We start from the raw sequence: 17436 nt of genomic DNA on the forward strand, positions 1-17436 counted from the left end.
AGCAAATCAAATCAGCAGAGGCTCTCAGGTTACCTTAGAGTCTCCTTCTCCTGCCAGTGCATCACATGGGCCTTTCAGGCAGATGGAGCTTCCTCTGCTGAATCTACCTGGTATGCAGTGTCTCAGGTACCAGCTCCAAAGACTGCTCCAACACCGTTACAGCTAGGAACCACCCACCTTCCAACCTAAACTTTGTCACAGCCGGATGAATAAATTTGCTCTTACACCAATACCATCCTCTCAGCCTAAACCATTTTCTTTCTTTATTACATGCTATTCCGTCCTTTACATATTCAGAGCCAGTCATTGCTTCTCCCCTGCCCATAGTACCTGCCATCTCTCTCCAGACAGGCTACATAAGCCTGCTTTCTCTCTTGGGACAGGCTCTCTGTTCTCCCTTGAGTTGCTAAGGTATTGTCCCTTGTTGCAGTCTGAAGTCCTTCTTCTGGAGTGTGGCAAACAGCATTTGCATGGCACTTCATGCTAGTTTCTCCTGAGCCCTGTAGGATGACGGTAATACATTGCCACAATTAACATCTTTAAATACCATTTAATTAATCCACTAAAGCCCTAAGAAATTTTAATTAATGGCAGCTTTATTAGTATTTACTTCACCTTCAACATATAAGCTCTGGCAATATTTCCAAAGGGAGGAAACTGGCAGAGCAGTTGATAAGACAACCTTTTCCCTTGACTTTTCCCCACTTTGTTGGTCCCAGAGCTCACAGCTGTCTCTGTGCACTGACAAGGACATGTTCCTTCGGCAGCTCTCCAAGATGAGGGTCAAGTTAATGCCATTCCATTGCTATTTAGCTCTGCGCAATTCCTGTCATGTACAAGGTTAAATAAATTCACCAAAATCAAGCTCTAAAGAAGCGTTATTGCGGTGTTTGATTAATAGCACAGCTTGAAGGGAAGTCTGACAGGCAAGCCAGGAGATCTGCTTCACTTGGAGATCTCCATATCATAGCCAAGGTCACTGTGTTTCAGCTGCCAGCCTTGAACAATATTTGTGTAAAAAGGACATGCTCTTCAGGCTTCAGACTTCACATGCACTTTTGAATACAAAACCACAAGTTTCTGAATTCCATCAACAGAGCAGACTAATGTACTTCATCCCTCAACCTTGCAACATGGTAAAATGCTGCTGTTAAGATTATCAGGTTAAAGAAGGATTATAAGATTTTTGTGGGATTGAATCTGCTGTGGCAGATGTCCGCGCAGACAAGCTCTGCAGCCTGTTGCAGTACTCTGCCACTGTATTTGTACAACACCTTTCTCTGGTGCCTCTTATGACAAAACATGTATTCCCTCTGTTCCTCTTAAGTACCACTGTCAATTAATAAGGGAAGAATAGGAGGAAACGGAAAAATACTATCAACATGCTATCAATCAAGCATATGGGACTTCACTTACGTTAAAACTGAAAATAATCGAAGGAGCACTGCAGTGATCCCTTAGGTTCAGACACATTAACTCTGTCCTCTAAGGAGACTCGTCAGGTATCTACATAGTAGAATGTAATGATGTTTCCTCATTTTATAAAGTAACTGTGATACAAAGCTTCAGGGCTGGGAGTCAAATATTGATGGTCAAGGGAATAGGGATAGCAGTAATCTGAAACACAGATCAAGTGTCTTTAAACTTCAAGTCATAATTAACTATTGTATTTTGAAAAATATTTGAGGCATGTAACAAAGTGAAAGCCAGTTGTGAAAAAAAAAAAAAAGCAAGCACTTTTCATGAGCAAACTGAACTAATAATTTGTAGCACAGTCCGAGTATTACCACATGACCAAGACTCTTGTTATCACAACTGCTACACAGGCTCAAGTCAAATACCATAGCCTTAATCATTTATTTACAGAAAAAAATAAAACTAGCATATATATAGTTGAATGATGCCCACTTATGAAAGGCTGTTTCTTAACAGTAACTTCTGCATTACATCAGTGGAATAATGAGCTGAACTGTTTAAGATCTAAGCATCGAGACTTCTTAAACAATGCTGTCTTAAATTCCTAGTAAGTGAACTGTGTTTAAAAAAACATCTAGCCCTACTAAAATCCAAATCCCACACCCTGCCTTGTAAAGCCATATCAGCTGGAGTTGACAGTGAGTTTGCCATTTGATTGTTTTGAGGTTGCCTTCCTCTCGACCTGCTTATTGAGATCACAAAGTTTACATATGCAGCCAGCATCCTTAAAGTGAGTCAGTGATGAAGAGAGGATGGTAAAGGAAATATCCTGCAGGTCTTTCCCCTACCCTCTGACAGAAGAGTTATCTAAAGATTAATTTGCAACATGTAAATACTGACCAATAATTTCTGAGTGCCTTTTGCATCCAAGCTTGAGCTCAGCAGCCACAGTTCAACGTAGGTTTTTTATTTCCCCACTTATTCTGCTACAAGCACCTTCTAGTAATGACACAACATGACTACATGCAAATCAGTCAAGTAAGAGCAAGCTCTGAAACAGCTCTCCTCAAAACTCTGTACCTGTTACAAAAACCATTCTTGCCTCAAAGTGCCCAAGCCGGCTCTCAGCTGGCTGAGGGTGGAAGGCCGAGAGGCAGTACTCTGCCTGAATCCTGTCTTCCGTGAAATCAGTTTCGCAAGCTGAAGAAAAAATGCATTGTCATCTTTCTTCTCCATTCTTTCCACACTTCAGCAGTTAGTATATGCTTACAGGAATTAGTAGTGCTACTGCAGCTCTTATGGCCACATATATAAAAGCTTCTTTTATCGTTACCCACCTGTAAATATTCTTTCAGACAAATTAACTTTAACGTCCATTGCAAACTACAGGATGCAGGGCTCTATTTTACTTGGTGCCATTATTCTCACAAGTCTCTCTTTTCAAAACCGAGGCAGCAGCACCAATGCCTCAAAAATGCAGTGGTGGAAATCTGAGCCTCATTGTCCGAGAAACTGTTAAGATTCATACTGGCTGTAGGCAAAGTGAGAGGGGTTCAGGATCAGCACCACCAGTTGAGACTCCGCTGCTGTTTCCTGAGCCCCTGTGCAAGGACTCCACAAGGAGTCAGAAGTGCATGTTTAAGGAAGAAAATGTGTGAGATCTGCCTGAGCAGCAACGGGTTTCCCCACTGAGCTGACTCAGAGCTTGTACTTTCCAATGAACAGGCATACCAGGGGCCCACAGATCTACTGTCCTGGGGGTAAATAACTCCAGTATTTCTGGGAAGCAAGCATCACACAGCCAGGGGCTGAGGGGAAACCCAGAGCAGAACTACCTGCTCCCAATTCCCATGCGGACCATGCCTCCCTGGTGGCCATCCCCTCACAGACCCCGGTGCCAGCTGCCCCCCTGTCCCCTCACACACACCCTCGGCAGCTACGGGCCCCTTCTGCCTCCTCACGACACCCCGGCGGCTGCCCAGCCCCCTCTGCACCCTCATGGCACTTCTATCCCCTCACGGCGCCCCCAAGGAGCCACCCGGGCCCCCTCCGGCCCCTCAGTCTCCTCAGGACACCTCCAGCCCCTTACGGCGCCCAGGGCCCCTCCATCTCCTCACGGCTCCCAGAGGAGCCGCCTAGCCCCTCTCCGTCCTCTCACGACCCCCCAGGAGCCGCACAGGACCCCTCCGTCTCCTCAGGCCACCTCTAGCCCCTCACGGCGTCCGGGGCCCCTTCATCTCTTTACGGCTCCCCTAGGCGCTGCGCGGCGCCCCTCCACCGCCTCACAGCTCCCCCAAGAGCCGCCCAGAGACCGCCTCGCTCCCGCAGGAACCGCCCAGAACCACCTCCGGTCCCCCCGCCCCGGCAGCCGCCACCGCCTCCAGCCCCCCACGGTCCGGGCCGCGCCTGCGCCGTGTGGCGGCGGGGCGACGGCAGCGCGCTTGCGCCGTGCCCGGCGGGGTTATATAGGCAGCGGCGGCCGGGGCCGTGACCGGGTGTGCTGCCGGTGCTTCGTGTGCCGCTTCCCGCTGATATCGCGTCGGCTCTCCTCTCAGGCGGCGAGGATGGAGGCGGTGGTGCGGCGCTGCCCGTTCCTGGCCCGCGTCTCGCAGGCCTTTCTGCAGAAGGCCGGGCCCTCGCTGCTGCTCTACGCCCAGCACTGCCCCCGGATGATGGAGGCGGCGCCCCCGGCCGCTACCCGCGCCCTGGCCACGTCCGCCGCCCGCGGGCAGCAGGCGGAGGAGGAGACCCCCACGGCCCGCCGGGGTGAGTACGGCCGGGGGGGGCAGCGGAGGCCGCGGAGCCAGGTCCTGCCGGGGGTGGGCTGCTGGGCCCCGGGCTAGGCCGCTGTAACCGCAGCGGGGAGCCGGCCCTGCTACCCAGACGTAGTCGTCCTCAAGGAAAAACAAGTAACGCAGACGCTGTATGTCGTAGCAGGAAACTTCTGGAACGGGCAGCCTCAAGATGAGGGTTGCTTAATCCTTTAAATGTCTGGTTACCAGGCACGGGTACCGTGTAAGTGGAAGACTGGCCTGTTAGGCCGTCCCACTGCAGGTGGGGGTCCGCCATCCTGGGCCACACAAGCGGCTTTTCACCCCCCAGTAACATTCCCTGGGAGATCCTTACTCTGGCACTCGTGGAAGGAGTCAAGGCTTCCAGCAGAGCAGGGGCTGGTGGCTGGAAATAGCTGAACCCCAAAGGAAATCATCCCCTTGGGAGTGGAGGGGAGGTACTGGGTTTTTTTCCCCTTAGGTGTTACTGGGATTTTGTGCTTGTACAAGTTACTGCTCAGTTAAATAGTTCTGAATGATCTGTGCTAAATTAATTGCAAAGGTAACGGATAGAAAAGCTTGTCAGTGTATTAAAAGGGTCAAGCTGAAGTGCATTCCCTTCTCTGTCTTCACCTCGGAAGCCAAAAATGCCAAAGAGGTGGCCCAACAGAATACAGATGGAACCCAGCCACCTACCGGCCATCCACCTGCTGGTGCTAGCCAGAGCTCTGCTACCAAATGCCCGTTCCTGGCAGCTCAGATGAATCACAAGAACAGTAACGTTTTCTGCAAGGCCAGCCTAGAACTCCAGGAGGATGTGCAGGAGATGCAGGTGGACAGGAAAGGTATGTATTTTCTGTGCTGAAGTGTTGGTCTCTTCTGAGAGAACTTCTGGTGCCTGACTTGACTCTAGAGTGTGCAGAGTCTTAACAGGTAGGGTTATGGGAAACAGCAATAAAAAGCTGTTGGAGAACGTAGGTGTTAATGGTACACCTGCAATATTGAGCTGTGTTTTCCCTGAGTGACTTTGATGGAGGAGTACTGTATACTGTATTTTGATATGCTGGCTCTAAATGGGTGAATCGAGTTAATGCTCACACCCGAAGTGGATGCTTAGAACTAAAGAGAGCTTTATCAGGGTGCTGGTGTAGACTAAAGTGGCATATCCAGATATGGAAGAAACTGGGTTGAGGTACTAGGCAAGGACCAACGCAAATCCAAGCTGGAAAGCAAGCAAGCATATTTTGGTTTTTTAATAGCACTAAAGGGTATTGATGGCTTGCACTCCTGATGTGGAAGGGCTGTCCTTCAAAGGAAGGAACTTCTCTGCAACATCAGTAAAGCTTTGCCATCTGTCTTGGGAAGCTTATTTTTCTTTCCTGTTTGTTTATTGTGGCATAGTTTTAAAGAAAAATCTGTGCAACTGAACAAAATACTAGGAACAAAAAGGAAGTGGCTGGCTAGAATTTTGCCTTTAGTTGGGTGTGTAACAACTCTTTCAGACAAATCCTGTAGCTCTATAGAGTAGTCTTCTGAGTCATGATGAACCAAATGTATTGCAGGGAAATGTTGTATTTGAATTTGCAAGGCTTTCCTTTTGGCCTGTACAATGCAAATATTAAGCAAATGAAATAAGTTGATCCTAAAGGGCACGTGGATTCAGGCACATGCTTCCTAAAGAATAGAGCTACTTAAAATGTTTGCTTTGCTGAACTCAACTTAGTTAATTTTGTTTCATACTGATCAAGTTCACTGGAATTTATTACAATGTCTGTAGGTACAGAATTTGCCAAAATACCCACTACTTCCACAGTGAGGAACATTGAGACTGAGGGAGAAGAGCAGAGTGGCTTGCTCAAGAAGTTTAAGGATATTATGCTGAAGCAAAGACCAGAAAGCGTCTCTCATCTACTTCAGGATAACTTGCCAAAATGTAAGATTATCTGGCAAAATGCCCACAGGCTTGGTCTCTTGTGATTATTTCGTGTGTGCTTAAGTACCTGTCTCGTTTCAGCTGTATCCACCTTCCAGTATGATCATTTTTTTGAGAAAAAGATAGATGAAAAGAAGAAGGATCACACCTACCGTGTATTCAAAACGGTGAACAGAAAGGCACAAGTCTTTCCCATGGCAGATGATTATACTGATTCTCTGATCACCAAGAAGGAGGTGTCTGTCTGGTGCAGCAATGATTACCTGGGGATGAGTCGTCACCCTCGCGTGTGTGGAGCAGTTATGTGAGTAGTGCCATGTTCTTAAGGTGCAGTTTCAAGCTACAGCACCCTGCAGAAGCTTTTGTGGGAAGGCTTCTGAAGAATTGATTTCTGTACTGTGCTACATAAGCTGCTTCTGATATTATTCTTGGTATATAATTAAACTTATGTTCTTCTCTTAAGCTGGGGTAGGCAACTTAATATTATTGCCATCACTGCAGTATGGCTGTCAGTCACTGACCTTGCTCTTTGGATTTTCTTTAAAGCCCCCAAATCATAGCATCATGTTACCAGATAAACTGGGTGGTATATTGCAGCTGTACTTGGTTGTGTTGGTTGCTCAAAGACCTTAAACCTAACAGCTGCTTTTTGTAGCCAGTTCCTTTTTAGAGCAATGCCAATTATGTACTAAAATGTTTTTGGCCATAATCATTTAGTAATATGTGTGATGCAGTAACACTAATGCTTCTCTTTGGGCCTTCTGTAGGGATACACTGAAACAACATGGTGCTGGAGCAGGAGGCACAAGAAATATTTCAGGAACAAGTAAATTTCATGTTGATTTGGAAAAAGAACTAGCTGATCTTCATGGAAAAGATGCAGCGCTGCTGTTCTCATCTTGCTTTGTAGCCAATGACTCCACTCTTTTCACTCTAGCTAAAATGCTGCCAGGTGAGACAACAGATTGCACCCCTATTTACCACAAAAACACAAGCATGCCCTAAACAATTGGGAGTACACTTTACAAATAGCTACCTGAACTAAGGATTCATCCTACTTGATCAGCAAAGTATGGGTTTTTTTAATGCCATATTCAAGTTATGTTCATCTTGTGCAAATTACGTAGCAGCCTACTGAGACTGGGATCTAGGAACTGCAGAAAGAATTGAACAAAAAGCTCAGTGTCTTCTGCTCTTGCATTTAAACTCCAACTGGAATTTAGTGTCCTCCCACTGGTGGGTGTGAACTCTAACTTCAGAAGTTAGATAAAAATATTAAGGACTTGGGAAAACCCTTCAGTATTTCCTTAAGCTCAAGTTTATTTTAGTTTAAACACCTAAAATAAGCCTTAAATATTACTCTTGCTTCATGATCTGTAACTTGCTCTTTTGTTCAAGAGCATTACTTTCTAGAATGTGCTACCCTTGCTGCCTGAACACTTCCAATACCTAAAGTAATGCTGGGAATCTGTTACACTTTTAAGTATAGAAAGTAACTGGGCTGTTTCCTCAGGCTGTGAGATCTACTCTGACTCTGGGAACCATGCCTCCATGATCCAGGGGATCCGAAACAGTAGGGTGCCAAAACACATATTTCGCCATAATGATGTCAACCATCTTCGAGAGCTACTGAAGAAGTCTGATCCATCTACCCCTAAAATTGTTGCATTTGAAACTGTTCACTCAATGGATGGTAAGCTGACATCAAACCCTTCTCTCCCCTTCCAGTGCAGTTAGTGCTCAAATAATCCATATGTTAAGTCTGCAAGTATACAGCGTGATAAGGGTCTACATGAAATAGTCTTGTGAAGTGCCTGGTGTTTGGGGGAACTTGTGGTATTTATCCAAGCTGAGTACAGGAAATCCTAAACTGCCAGTCATTGCTTTGGTTCCTAGGTGCAGTCTGTCCCCTGGAAGAGCTGTGTGATGTGGCCCATGAGCATGGGGCTATCACTTTTGTGGATGAAGTGCATGCCGTGGGGCTGTATGGAGCTCGAGGTGGCGGTATAGGAGACCGGGATGGAATCATGCACAAAATGGACATCATCTCTGGCACACTTGGTATGCATGTCCTGGCACTGCTACAGAAGCTAAAGCAGCAAAGCTTCTGAGCAGCCAAATTAAGTGGGTTAATTCAAAATAATCTGTTCAAATAAACTTGCCTAAGGGCTCTTGGGGGCTAGGATTTTTCAGAAAGCCCAAAGGATTTAAGTATGTCCCACAGTCTGAAAAGCTTGTGTTAAGCTACTTACATTGCCTTACAAACCAGTTAAGGTAGCATTGTGGGGTTTTTTCTTTAAACAAGCTAGCAAAAAGTCCTCCAGTGGCATATTATACAACTCAGGAATAAATTCAGGTGAGAGTGCTAGTAGGGTAGTCCTCTATATTTAGTAGTGCTTAGTTCTTTATATGAAATGGAGTGCTCCTAATCTAGAAACTTGAGATGGGGACTTATGTAAAGAGATTTGGCAAGAACTGAAGCAACTGCTATTATCTGAGTAGAATGCAGCCTTAGTAAGTTTACTGCTGCAAATCAGAAAGTTGTTTAAACAGCTTCTAAAACATAAATAAAACTTAATAGGAAACTTCATGGCTTTGAAACTTAGTCTTGGGTTACAGCCTAATAGAAACAGAAACATTCACCAGGCACCCTAGCTTTACCAGTGGCTCTGTTCTCATACCTGAACATCTGGAAAGGGGAGGCAGATCATTCTACTGCACAGTCACAGTAACAACCTTCTGTGCTCTCTAGGAGCACAGGCTATTTCTAGCATCTCTGGAACAGATTATTTTAAATCTGCTGAGAGACTTAATGTTGATCACTTGGGGTCACTATTGAAGTCTATGCTTGATGATTGGGCTTGTAAGGTCTTCCCCAAAATCTAAACTTAAGTATTTGAGAGAGTCTTGAACTGTCCTTGCTGTGTAATAGCTAGATCCGTGTTAGCAGGATTGGCTTAAAAAAAAGCTGTAACATGTGCTGAGTAAATACAAGATTAGCAGAGAGTGCTAGAATTGTTGCCTGTCAATGACTACATTAAGTACATAGTCAAAATAGCCTTTTACTTGGAAAAAGTTATAATACTTCAAGCCATTCTAATGGGTGGAAGGAATAACCTTGGCTGCTTTTTTTTTTTTTTCCCCCTGCCTCAGGCAAAGCATTTGGCTGTGTAGGAGGTTACATCTCCAGTACAAGTTCTCTGATAGACACTGTTCGTTCATATGCTGCTGGCTTTATTTTCACAACATCCCTGCCACCCATGCTCTTAGCTGGTGCCCTGGAATCTGTCCGAACTCTGAAGAGTGCAGAGGGGCAAGTTCTGAGGCGCCAGCACCAACGCAATGTGAAGCTTATGAGACAGATGCTGATGGATGCGGGGCTTCCTGTGGTGCACTGCCCCAGTCACATCATTCCAATACGGGTGAGTACTTGGGATACTGTTGACACAGGACTGTGGTGCCTGTTTTCCTGTCCATGATCATGTTACACTTTCAGGTATTGGTTACTACCTTCACAAAGTTCAAACCTGTCTCTGTATTCAGCAGTGATGTGCCAAGAGTCTGGCTTAAGTTGTTCTTTGCCTCCTATAAATGTTGTAAAGCAGAGTGATAAAGTGGATGAAACCCACAACCTAAGAGTATACAGAAAGTAGGGAAGTAACAAGGTAGGAAAGAGAAGATTTTGTATATAAACAGCTACCTGCCTAGGCTGCAATGGTGTGCTTATGCCAAGAGGACTTCACAGCACAAGCTTCTAGGCCTTCTGAGGTATATGCTATTCATAGTGGCACAGGGGAGACTAGTTCTGTTGGATTCTTGTGGCTGGCCCAGTTGGGCTGGCAGGTCTGCCACATTGCAAGTTTTGGTTGATGTTGTAACTTACAGGTTTTAACTTTAGGTTGCAGATGCAGCTAAAAATACAGAGATCTGTGACAAGCTGATGAGCCAGCACAGCATCTACGTCCAAGCAATCAACTACCCAACAGTTCCCCGTGGAGAGGAGCTGCTACGTATTGCCCCTACACCTCACCACACCCCTCAAATGATGAGTTACTTTCTTGGTGAGTGGATTCTTGCATCAGTGCAATGAAGATACTGGGCTATCTATGTAGTCTTTGTACTAAAGATGAGATTAGGAAGCACTTAAGTTTTAGATGTTGCTAGCTGGACATTGTCTTTCCACTGCTGCAACATGTAAGAGTGTACTTCAGCACTTAACCTGCTTTGAGCATGACTTAAAGGCCAGTGCACTGCAACCTAGAATGGAGTGTGCAAGGCCAGTGCCACCCTACGCTGTCAGTTCCATCATAGCTGGCTCTGCTCATGCATTGTCCAAACTAATCTTCATTTGTTAGGTGGGGTCCAAAGAAATCTGCCCTCAGCTGAGCTGTTAACCAGTCTTAAACATGGACCTGCCCAGTCAGTCCTGTCCTGTGGTATGGGGATAGCTGAGACTCACTTGCAGTCCAGATAGCTTACCTCTTGAGTGAGTTAAGTCACAGTGAATTCACATACTGTCCTAGCAAATAAGGAGGGATAGTATGCTAACACCTTCCTTTTTGCTGCTTCCCTAAATCAGTCCACTGTCTTAAGCCTTGATCTTTTCTGTTCTTAACAGAAAAACTGCTGGCTACATGGAAAGATGTCGGTCTAGACTTGAAACCACATTCATCAGCTGAATGTAACTTCTGTAGAAGACCCCTACATTTTGAAGTGATGAGTGAACGGGAAAGATCCTACTTCAGTGGCATGAGCAAACTAATATCTGTCAGTGCATGAAAGTAGTGGTGTTAGTTGTATTCCTGTCTAGTTCTAGTACCCAGTTGGTAGCATTTTTAAATTGCTTAATGAGTATTTTAATCATAGTTAAAGCACTAAGCTCTGAAAATAAATTTCTAGAGCCATCATGCCCACTTGTGTGTGTTTGCTTTTTTTTTACTTACTGTCTGGAAGTGGAACTGAAGTGTCAGTGGTTGGAAGGGCAGCTGAAGGAATAAAAGCAATGGGCTACAGCTTAATACCCTTCAGCTGAACTACTGCCTTCAATGACTGTGTGCCAGAAGAGCTTCAGTGGTGTCTTCTGGTGTACTACAAAGTAGTAGACTTATTTCTTTTGAGAAGATGGGTATTTATAGCTCCTCAAGCTTCTACCTGAAAGCTTTTGAAAACATGCAGGTATAATACCATATGCACACTAACCACTGTACAGCATTTCTTAAGAGTATATGCTATGTAATAAACTTGCACCCATTTTTGAGAGGGCAGGCATTTTAGGATGGATTCTGCTACCCTTCCTTTGTAGCTTTGTGCACAAGCTCTCCCCTTTCTGGTGTCCAGCATGGTGCTCACTGTTAAGACAAAAAAAGTGCTAATGGGATTTAAAAATAAGTGGTATTTTGTGACTGCTAGAAAACTAAGATGGCAGGGTGGTGTAGTGACTGGGAAAAGAAGGCCTGTTTACTACAAGAGGTGGATGCAAGCCACCTCAAGGTGTCTGTGACTCTTCTAGGCTGCATGGTCTGCTCTCCAGTGCATGCAGAACTAGACTTCAGTGTCAAGATTGATTATCAATAAGCAATCTAATAACTCAGGTCTCTGACAGAAGTCATTGTAAGAGAATGTCAGTGCTGCTCTTTGCAGCCACTTTTGAAAGCTTGGGCCTGTTGCCTAATTGCCATGCTGTTTAATGCTTTCATGAATAGCAAGGGCATGGTTTAAACAGGTGGAAGTGATTTTGTGGGTGTTATGTGTGGGCTCAGAGGTCAGTATTGGCATGAAGTCTAGAGCAAAGCACTGAAGTGCTTCCTTCATGTACAGGCTTGTCCAATAACTGCTGCAGTCTAGCTTCTGCAAGTTACTGAACAGCTACTCAATCAGACACTCTTGTTTTCTGGTTGTAACAAGCCAACCCCTGGGCACTGCCTTTTGCTGTCACACTTACAGGCATACTGTGAAGCTCTGGTTAAGGGTCCATTACAGTATCCCAAATAGCTACATGTTGGGGAGGTAGAAGCCCAAGTTAAAGCAACATCCACCAGTTCCATTGGCTGGAAGTCACCAGTCACTTAAGCATGTATTGGAGCACGCTGCTATTCTCAGAAGAATTTGTATAAAAATATTTTGACTTCCCAAGCAGTCAAGCTACTTTTAAAAAGGCCTTTGCCAGCCAGTCAGGTGATTGCTGCCTCTGTCATGTGCAGGTGTTCTGTAGGAGGGAGGAAACCACTCACCATCATGCTATAGGATTAACGTGGTCATTTAGCTCTGTTGCTAAACAAGGCAGTTGATGAACTGGGATGCTCAAACCCACCACCAGGTTATCATATGTGCAAGCAGTTGCATTGCTGTTCAAGCTCTGACATGCTGTAACGTTATCCTGATCTTCCTGAGGCAAGTTCAGTGCTGCTGAAGATAAAATACAACGGTGCACCCTGACTTCCTTGCCGCAAGCAGTTTGTGGCCTAAGACTGAATGAAAATGCATCTCCATTACAGAGCTTTTCTCGTTATATATTGGGTTGTATTACCACATTAACTTGAGGCATCAAGTAAAAAGCCACAGATCCTACACCAACCTCTCCTAGAACAGGGTCCCTAACACTGTAACATGCCTTCAATGCTGTTCTGAACCACTGGCGTAAGCAATCAGTGGGGGAGGGAAGGAACAACACAACATGTTGGCTAATATATAGCCATAATCTGACAGTACAACATTACTTGCATTTCTAGTTTCTTCACTGAAAGCATTCAGAACTGGCCCAGTGCATTTTACATACTGGTTAATAAACCACATTTTTCTTTCTAGTTTTTATAGCAGCTATTCTACACTCCATACTGCAGCAGAGAAGAAACATGACACAGAAAGGGTACCAGCTACCAGAATTCTCAAACGTTATTCCAAATTAGTTGCAGGAGAGAACCAAATTCCGAGACTCGAAGCCAGCAGCCTTTGAAATGACAGGTGCACAACTAACCTTGACACGTGGCAATTGGTAGCACTGCACCCATTAACATCACGTGTAACAAGCTACCTTACATTCTGGTGCTGGCAAGCAAGGATGTGAAAGCAGAACCAGTGCTCAGCAAAGGGCCGGTAGAAGTCCATCACTGAACTGCAAAAGAAAGACAATTCCAATGACACACAGAAAGGATAGGTTTTCCCCAATGAAAAGAACAAAGAATGAAAAAACAAACACATATTTTTTCCCAGCAAGCAAAACTTGAATGGTGGGTTGCATAACTGGAAATATTATGTAAGCTTTACTTTGGTTTCTGGAAAAATAATAGAGGAAGTAATCGGTAAAAGATGTTTAAAGTCTGAGACAAATGGTCCATGACACTGGCAGAGTAAACAAGCAAGAACGCAGCCATAAAGCCACTGCTAAGATTTGTCTGGGGCAAAATAATTCATCTAGGTGAATGTTGCATAGCATTAAACTCATACTCTCCTCCATTTCTCAACCTTATTTACACAACAGAGAAACCCCAGGTGGTACAGGGCCAGCAAAAACATCCCGAGTGCAAACACGAGCTCACGTTCCCCATCACTGGGAGGAGGCATCAAGAGGGTCTCTAACCACCTGGGCCAGGACCGGGTGCCAGGCTGGGCAGGCTGTGGCAGCTTCACTCCCTCCTCCGCCCCTGTCGGTGGCACAGCCCCACCAAGCAGAAACGGCTAATTAGCAGAACTACAAATGCTCATGAAGCTTTTGGGGTCCTTGGCTTCCTGCCAAGCCCCTCACTGCACACTGGAGTTGGTTAGCTATATCCCCTGGGTTCAGCCCAGAAAGGAAACCAGCATCACAAGCTCCTGACCTGCGTTTCTTTAGGGAACCAAACTGAAACCCAACCCTCAGGCTGGGGTCAGCTTCTCCCACCGGCGGGCCTTTGCTGCAGGATGCCGTCACGGCTGCCGGGCTGCGCGCTGCCTCTGCCCTGTGCTGCACCAGCCCCAGCTGCCCCTTGCTGAAACACACTCCTGTGGGGAAATAAATGCCCTGGAAACCATTCCTAGTGCCTGCTCTTGCTGCTGCTACTTCCAGCCATTAAGCCTATGCTGCTTCCTAGCCAGCAATAATAATAGGAACATTATTAACAGCACTAGGTTCATAACTCTGGTACCCCTGGTGCTTTACACCCATTTATTTTGGGCCACTTCTCTCGCACCGCACCCCTCAACCCTTGCTCATCTCCCAGCGCTCACATTTATCAGTGTTTCTCTCCCAGTATGGGGAGGACCACTCAGCCCATCCCTGCTGCCCACACCAGGGCTTTAAAAGCCCCACAAGCTCCCTGGTATCTGCAGCTAAGGGAAGGGTCTCCTGCCCAGGAATTTTAGAGCCTGCAGTGGCGACTGACCACATGCCTTTCTCTTATTTTGGGGTGTGTTCAGCCCCCAAAGGACCTTTCTTCTGCTCCCCAAAAGCAAACCCATGCTGTCCTCCTGAAAAAATCCAGGCTGAACTTTTGCTCCCTGCGGGACCCACCAGCTCCCACAGGCTCCAGATGGATGCACACAACAGGTCTCACTCTCAACGCCAGCAGCACGACCAAGTAAGCACTTCACAGGTCCAAATCTCCTGCTTTTCTTCTATTCAAACGGGCCACCTAGCTATACATTGCTCTGGGATTATGCCTGGAACTGACACCTGCCTTTAGATAATATTTATAATGTTAGCTAAGTCTTAAATCATCAGGAATGACCACTCATACCCCTGCCTGTAGGGACAGATGACAATGGGGCAGACGGGGGTTTTTAGGCCGAAACAAGCTACTAATGCAGGGCAACATCTAAGGGATTAGAAATCTTAAGCCCTGTCCTTCTCCCAAAGCCTCCATACGGAGTAGAAGGGGGGGCAACCAAGCCCCACAGTTTGAGATTTCCCCCAACCCCCAGCAGAGACTGACCTGCTACTGCTCCCCAGGGAGGTGCTGGGTTTTATGGGATGGGGAGAAGCCACCTTTCCCAACAGCCCACCCCCTCCAACAAGAGCCATTGCCCTGGATCTCCATCCCAGCGAGGGGTTGCAAAGGGATGCTGCAGCCACAGACCTCCCACCCCCCACCCAGGGGCTAGCCCCAGCACAGGACGCCCCTCCCCCCTTGGCTGCCTGGTTCGGCCGCCTCAGCACACAGCAAAGCCCACTCCTTGGTAGGCACTGGACGAGGCGTGCAGAGGGAGCAATACCCATACTTGCTGCTCCCCAGGGAAGAGCAGCAGGGAGCTCCTTGCAGGGGATTACGGATGGGCCCCCTGTCCTGCTGCCACCAGCTGGGATGGAGGATGCAGGCGGGGACTCGCTGCAAACTGCTATAATTTGGGCAGACACCAGCCAGACTGCAGCTCGTGCTGGCACAAGGCACCAAAGCCGGCACCAGCATGGCTGAGCTTCCAGTTATTTAGGACACTGTGCTCCAGCTACCCTCCAGCCTGAGCCAGATCCCAAACCCTCATCATCCCCAAACTAGGTCAGGCTCCCTCCTCTCCATCCATACCCCTAGGCTTGCACAGACTTGGGGGAAGCTGATCCGGGATATACTCACCCCTTGCATAGCCTTTCACTCCTTGCTGCTCCTGCCCGCTCCCCCCAGCTGGCTGCCAAGCCCAAGCAGCGCTTTGGACAGGGCACAGAGCTCCTGGGAGGACCTGGGCTCACCTCCCTTTCCTGCAGGCACCTGTGCTTTTGTAGCCAGATGGCTCTTTCAATTCACACATTCAGCTTACAATCAGGTGTAACTCCTTCACAGCTCCTCAGCTTCAGCCCTCGGGGGAGCAGAAGAGTTATCTCCTCTGCGATTTTGCCCTTTGCACTTCTTCACCCAGGAATCCCATAGTGAAAAGCATCCTGCTCCCATTCTTTCCCCTGTGGCTCGTTTGCTGTGGAGCCCATGTCAGTCCTAAAAAACCTGGGTGCTTGAGCTGGCTGTGGGGATGCTCAGCCACATCCACCTGCAGCTTCCCACTCTTGCTGAAGGTGGCTGTGCCCTGCTGCTCCCTGCCCGGTTGGCCAAACGCGGGCATGGGGTGGCCTTGTCCCCCTGCACACATGCCCCAAGGTGGCACCAGCAGCCGCCAACCAAACGTGGGTTTCCCAAGCATCCCCTCAGACCCCGGGGCTTTTGGTATGCAGCAGGGGAGACTTTATTAGCTCAAACCTTAACAAGAGGGAGACCAATGCTTGCACAAAGCCTGGCGTGTATGCTGGGTGTAGGGATGTGGGGTCAGGAGGCAGCAGCCAGGTTTGTGGGTGCTTTAGTTGCCCCTGGGAATTGCTCTGCGTTGAGCCAGCATGGGCTTTGTAACCCACTTTCCAAAGGGAACCCAGCACACGCGGCCGTTGGTCCCTTGCCTGTGAGTTCGAATCACGTCGGGGTCACCGTTCAGCTCCCCTCCTCCTGCACTGCTTCAGCACCCCCCGTCCCACTGTCTATTCTATTCTATTCTAATTCTCAATCAAAATTAACAGAAGGTGAGCTGCAAATCGGGCTACATCCTGACAAGCCTTGCAAAACCAAACAGTTGGATAGTGTGTCCCTGCTAGGCTGTGCTGCAGGAGAGGCAGCATTTGTGCTCATATATATAAAATATACCAGAGACTCCACAGCCAGGCATGCTCCCAGCCACCTTTGCCCCAAGCTCCAGCAGCAGGGCTAGTGGCCTCCCACTGCACATACTGGCCCTGCTGGGAGCTGCCACCAGACCTGCAGCTGGGAGAAGGCAGGAGTGGGGATGGATGGGATGTGACTGGGGGACAGGGTGGGATAGGATAGGATAGGATGGGAGGGGATAGGACGGGACGGGATAGAAGATGGAGGATGGGATGGGGTAGGATGGGAGAGGACAGGATAGGATGGGATAGAAGGTGGAGGTTGGGATGGGGTAGGATGGGAGGGAACGGAATGGGCACCAGCTGGGGGTCTACAGCCCTTGGGCTGCTCCTGGCCAGCTCCCCCACAGCCACATGCAGTCATCCTTTGGCATGGGGGGGCTTTCAGCTGGGGATGGCTGCGCTGGCAGGGGGCTGGGGGCAGTGAGGGGGGCAGGTGGGAAATGGGGGACACCTCTCACTCCTCCTCAACATTTGGGAAAGTTTAAAAATCATCAAGCACAGAAGGGAAGCAGGATCCAAAGGAGAAGGGGGTGTACGAGCTTTTTAGATTACTCTGGTGGTGTTGGCCTGTAGAGGAATGAAGCTGGGTTAATTATCACTGGTAATATACAGCTGTGGGCTGGCTTCAGGGGCGGCGGGCTGGCCGATGTAGACAAGGTGCAGCTGTGGCTGGTTCTGTTAAGGGGTTGAGAGCCAATGGAGAGAGC

General features: G+C 47.6%; 1 protein-coding gene and 1 long non-coding RNA gene across 2 annotated transcripts; one reads left to right on the top strand and one right to left on the bottom strand.

Moving 5' to 3' along the window:
- Window positions 1–258: 258 nt before the first annotated feature.
- LOC119147239 lies at window positions 259–3783 on the bottom strand. The gene is made up of 3 exons (XR_005103981.1): window positions 2754–3783; window positions 1417–1617; window positions 259–500 (listed from the first exon to the last, which is right to left on the bottom strand). It is a non-coding gene; the product is annotated as an uncharacterized LOC119147239 (long non-coding RNA).
- Window positions 3784–3875: 92 nt separating this feature from the next.
- On the top strand, window positions 3876–11033 carry ALAS1 (5'-aminolevulinate synthase 1). Its single transcript, XM_037385924.1, has 10 exons — window positions 3876–4182; window positions 4829–5032; window positions 5965–6120; window positions 6202–6424; window positions 6888–7072; window positions 7634–7813; window positions 8017–8181; window positions 9274–9542; window positions 10019–10181; window positions 10739–11033. The coding sequence occupies exons 1-10, from the start codon at window positions 3981–3983 to the stop codon at window positions 10897–10899; spliced, it is 1908 nt and encodes a 635-aa protein (XP_037241821.1). The 5' UTR covers window positions 3876–3980; the 3' UTR covers window positions 10900–11033.
- Window positions 11034–17436: the final 6403 nt, after the last annotated feature.

This window comes from Falco rusticolus, chromosome 4 (genome assembly GCF_015220075.1).
Source record: "Falco rusticolus isolate bFalRus1 chromosome 4, bFalRus1.pri, whole genome shotgun sequence".
Taxonomy (NCBI): Eukaryota; Metazoa; Chordata; class Aves; order Falconiformes; family Falconidae; genus Falco; species Falco rusticolus.

Bases quoted from the DNA above. Each gene is read 5' to 3' on its own strand.
- ALAS1 (XM_037385924.1), top strand. From the start codon at position 3,981: ATGGAGGCGGTGGTGCGGCGCTGCCCGTTCCTGGCCCGCGTCTCGCAG. The intron at 4,183-4,828 runs GTGAGTACGGCC...TCACCTCGGAAG, and splicing joins GACCCCCACGGCCCGCCGGG to CCAAAAATGCCAAAGAGGTG. The intron at 8,182-9,273 runs GTATGCATGTCC...CCCCTGCCTCAG, and splicing joins CATCATCTCTGGCACACTTG to GCAAAGCATTTGGCTGTGTA.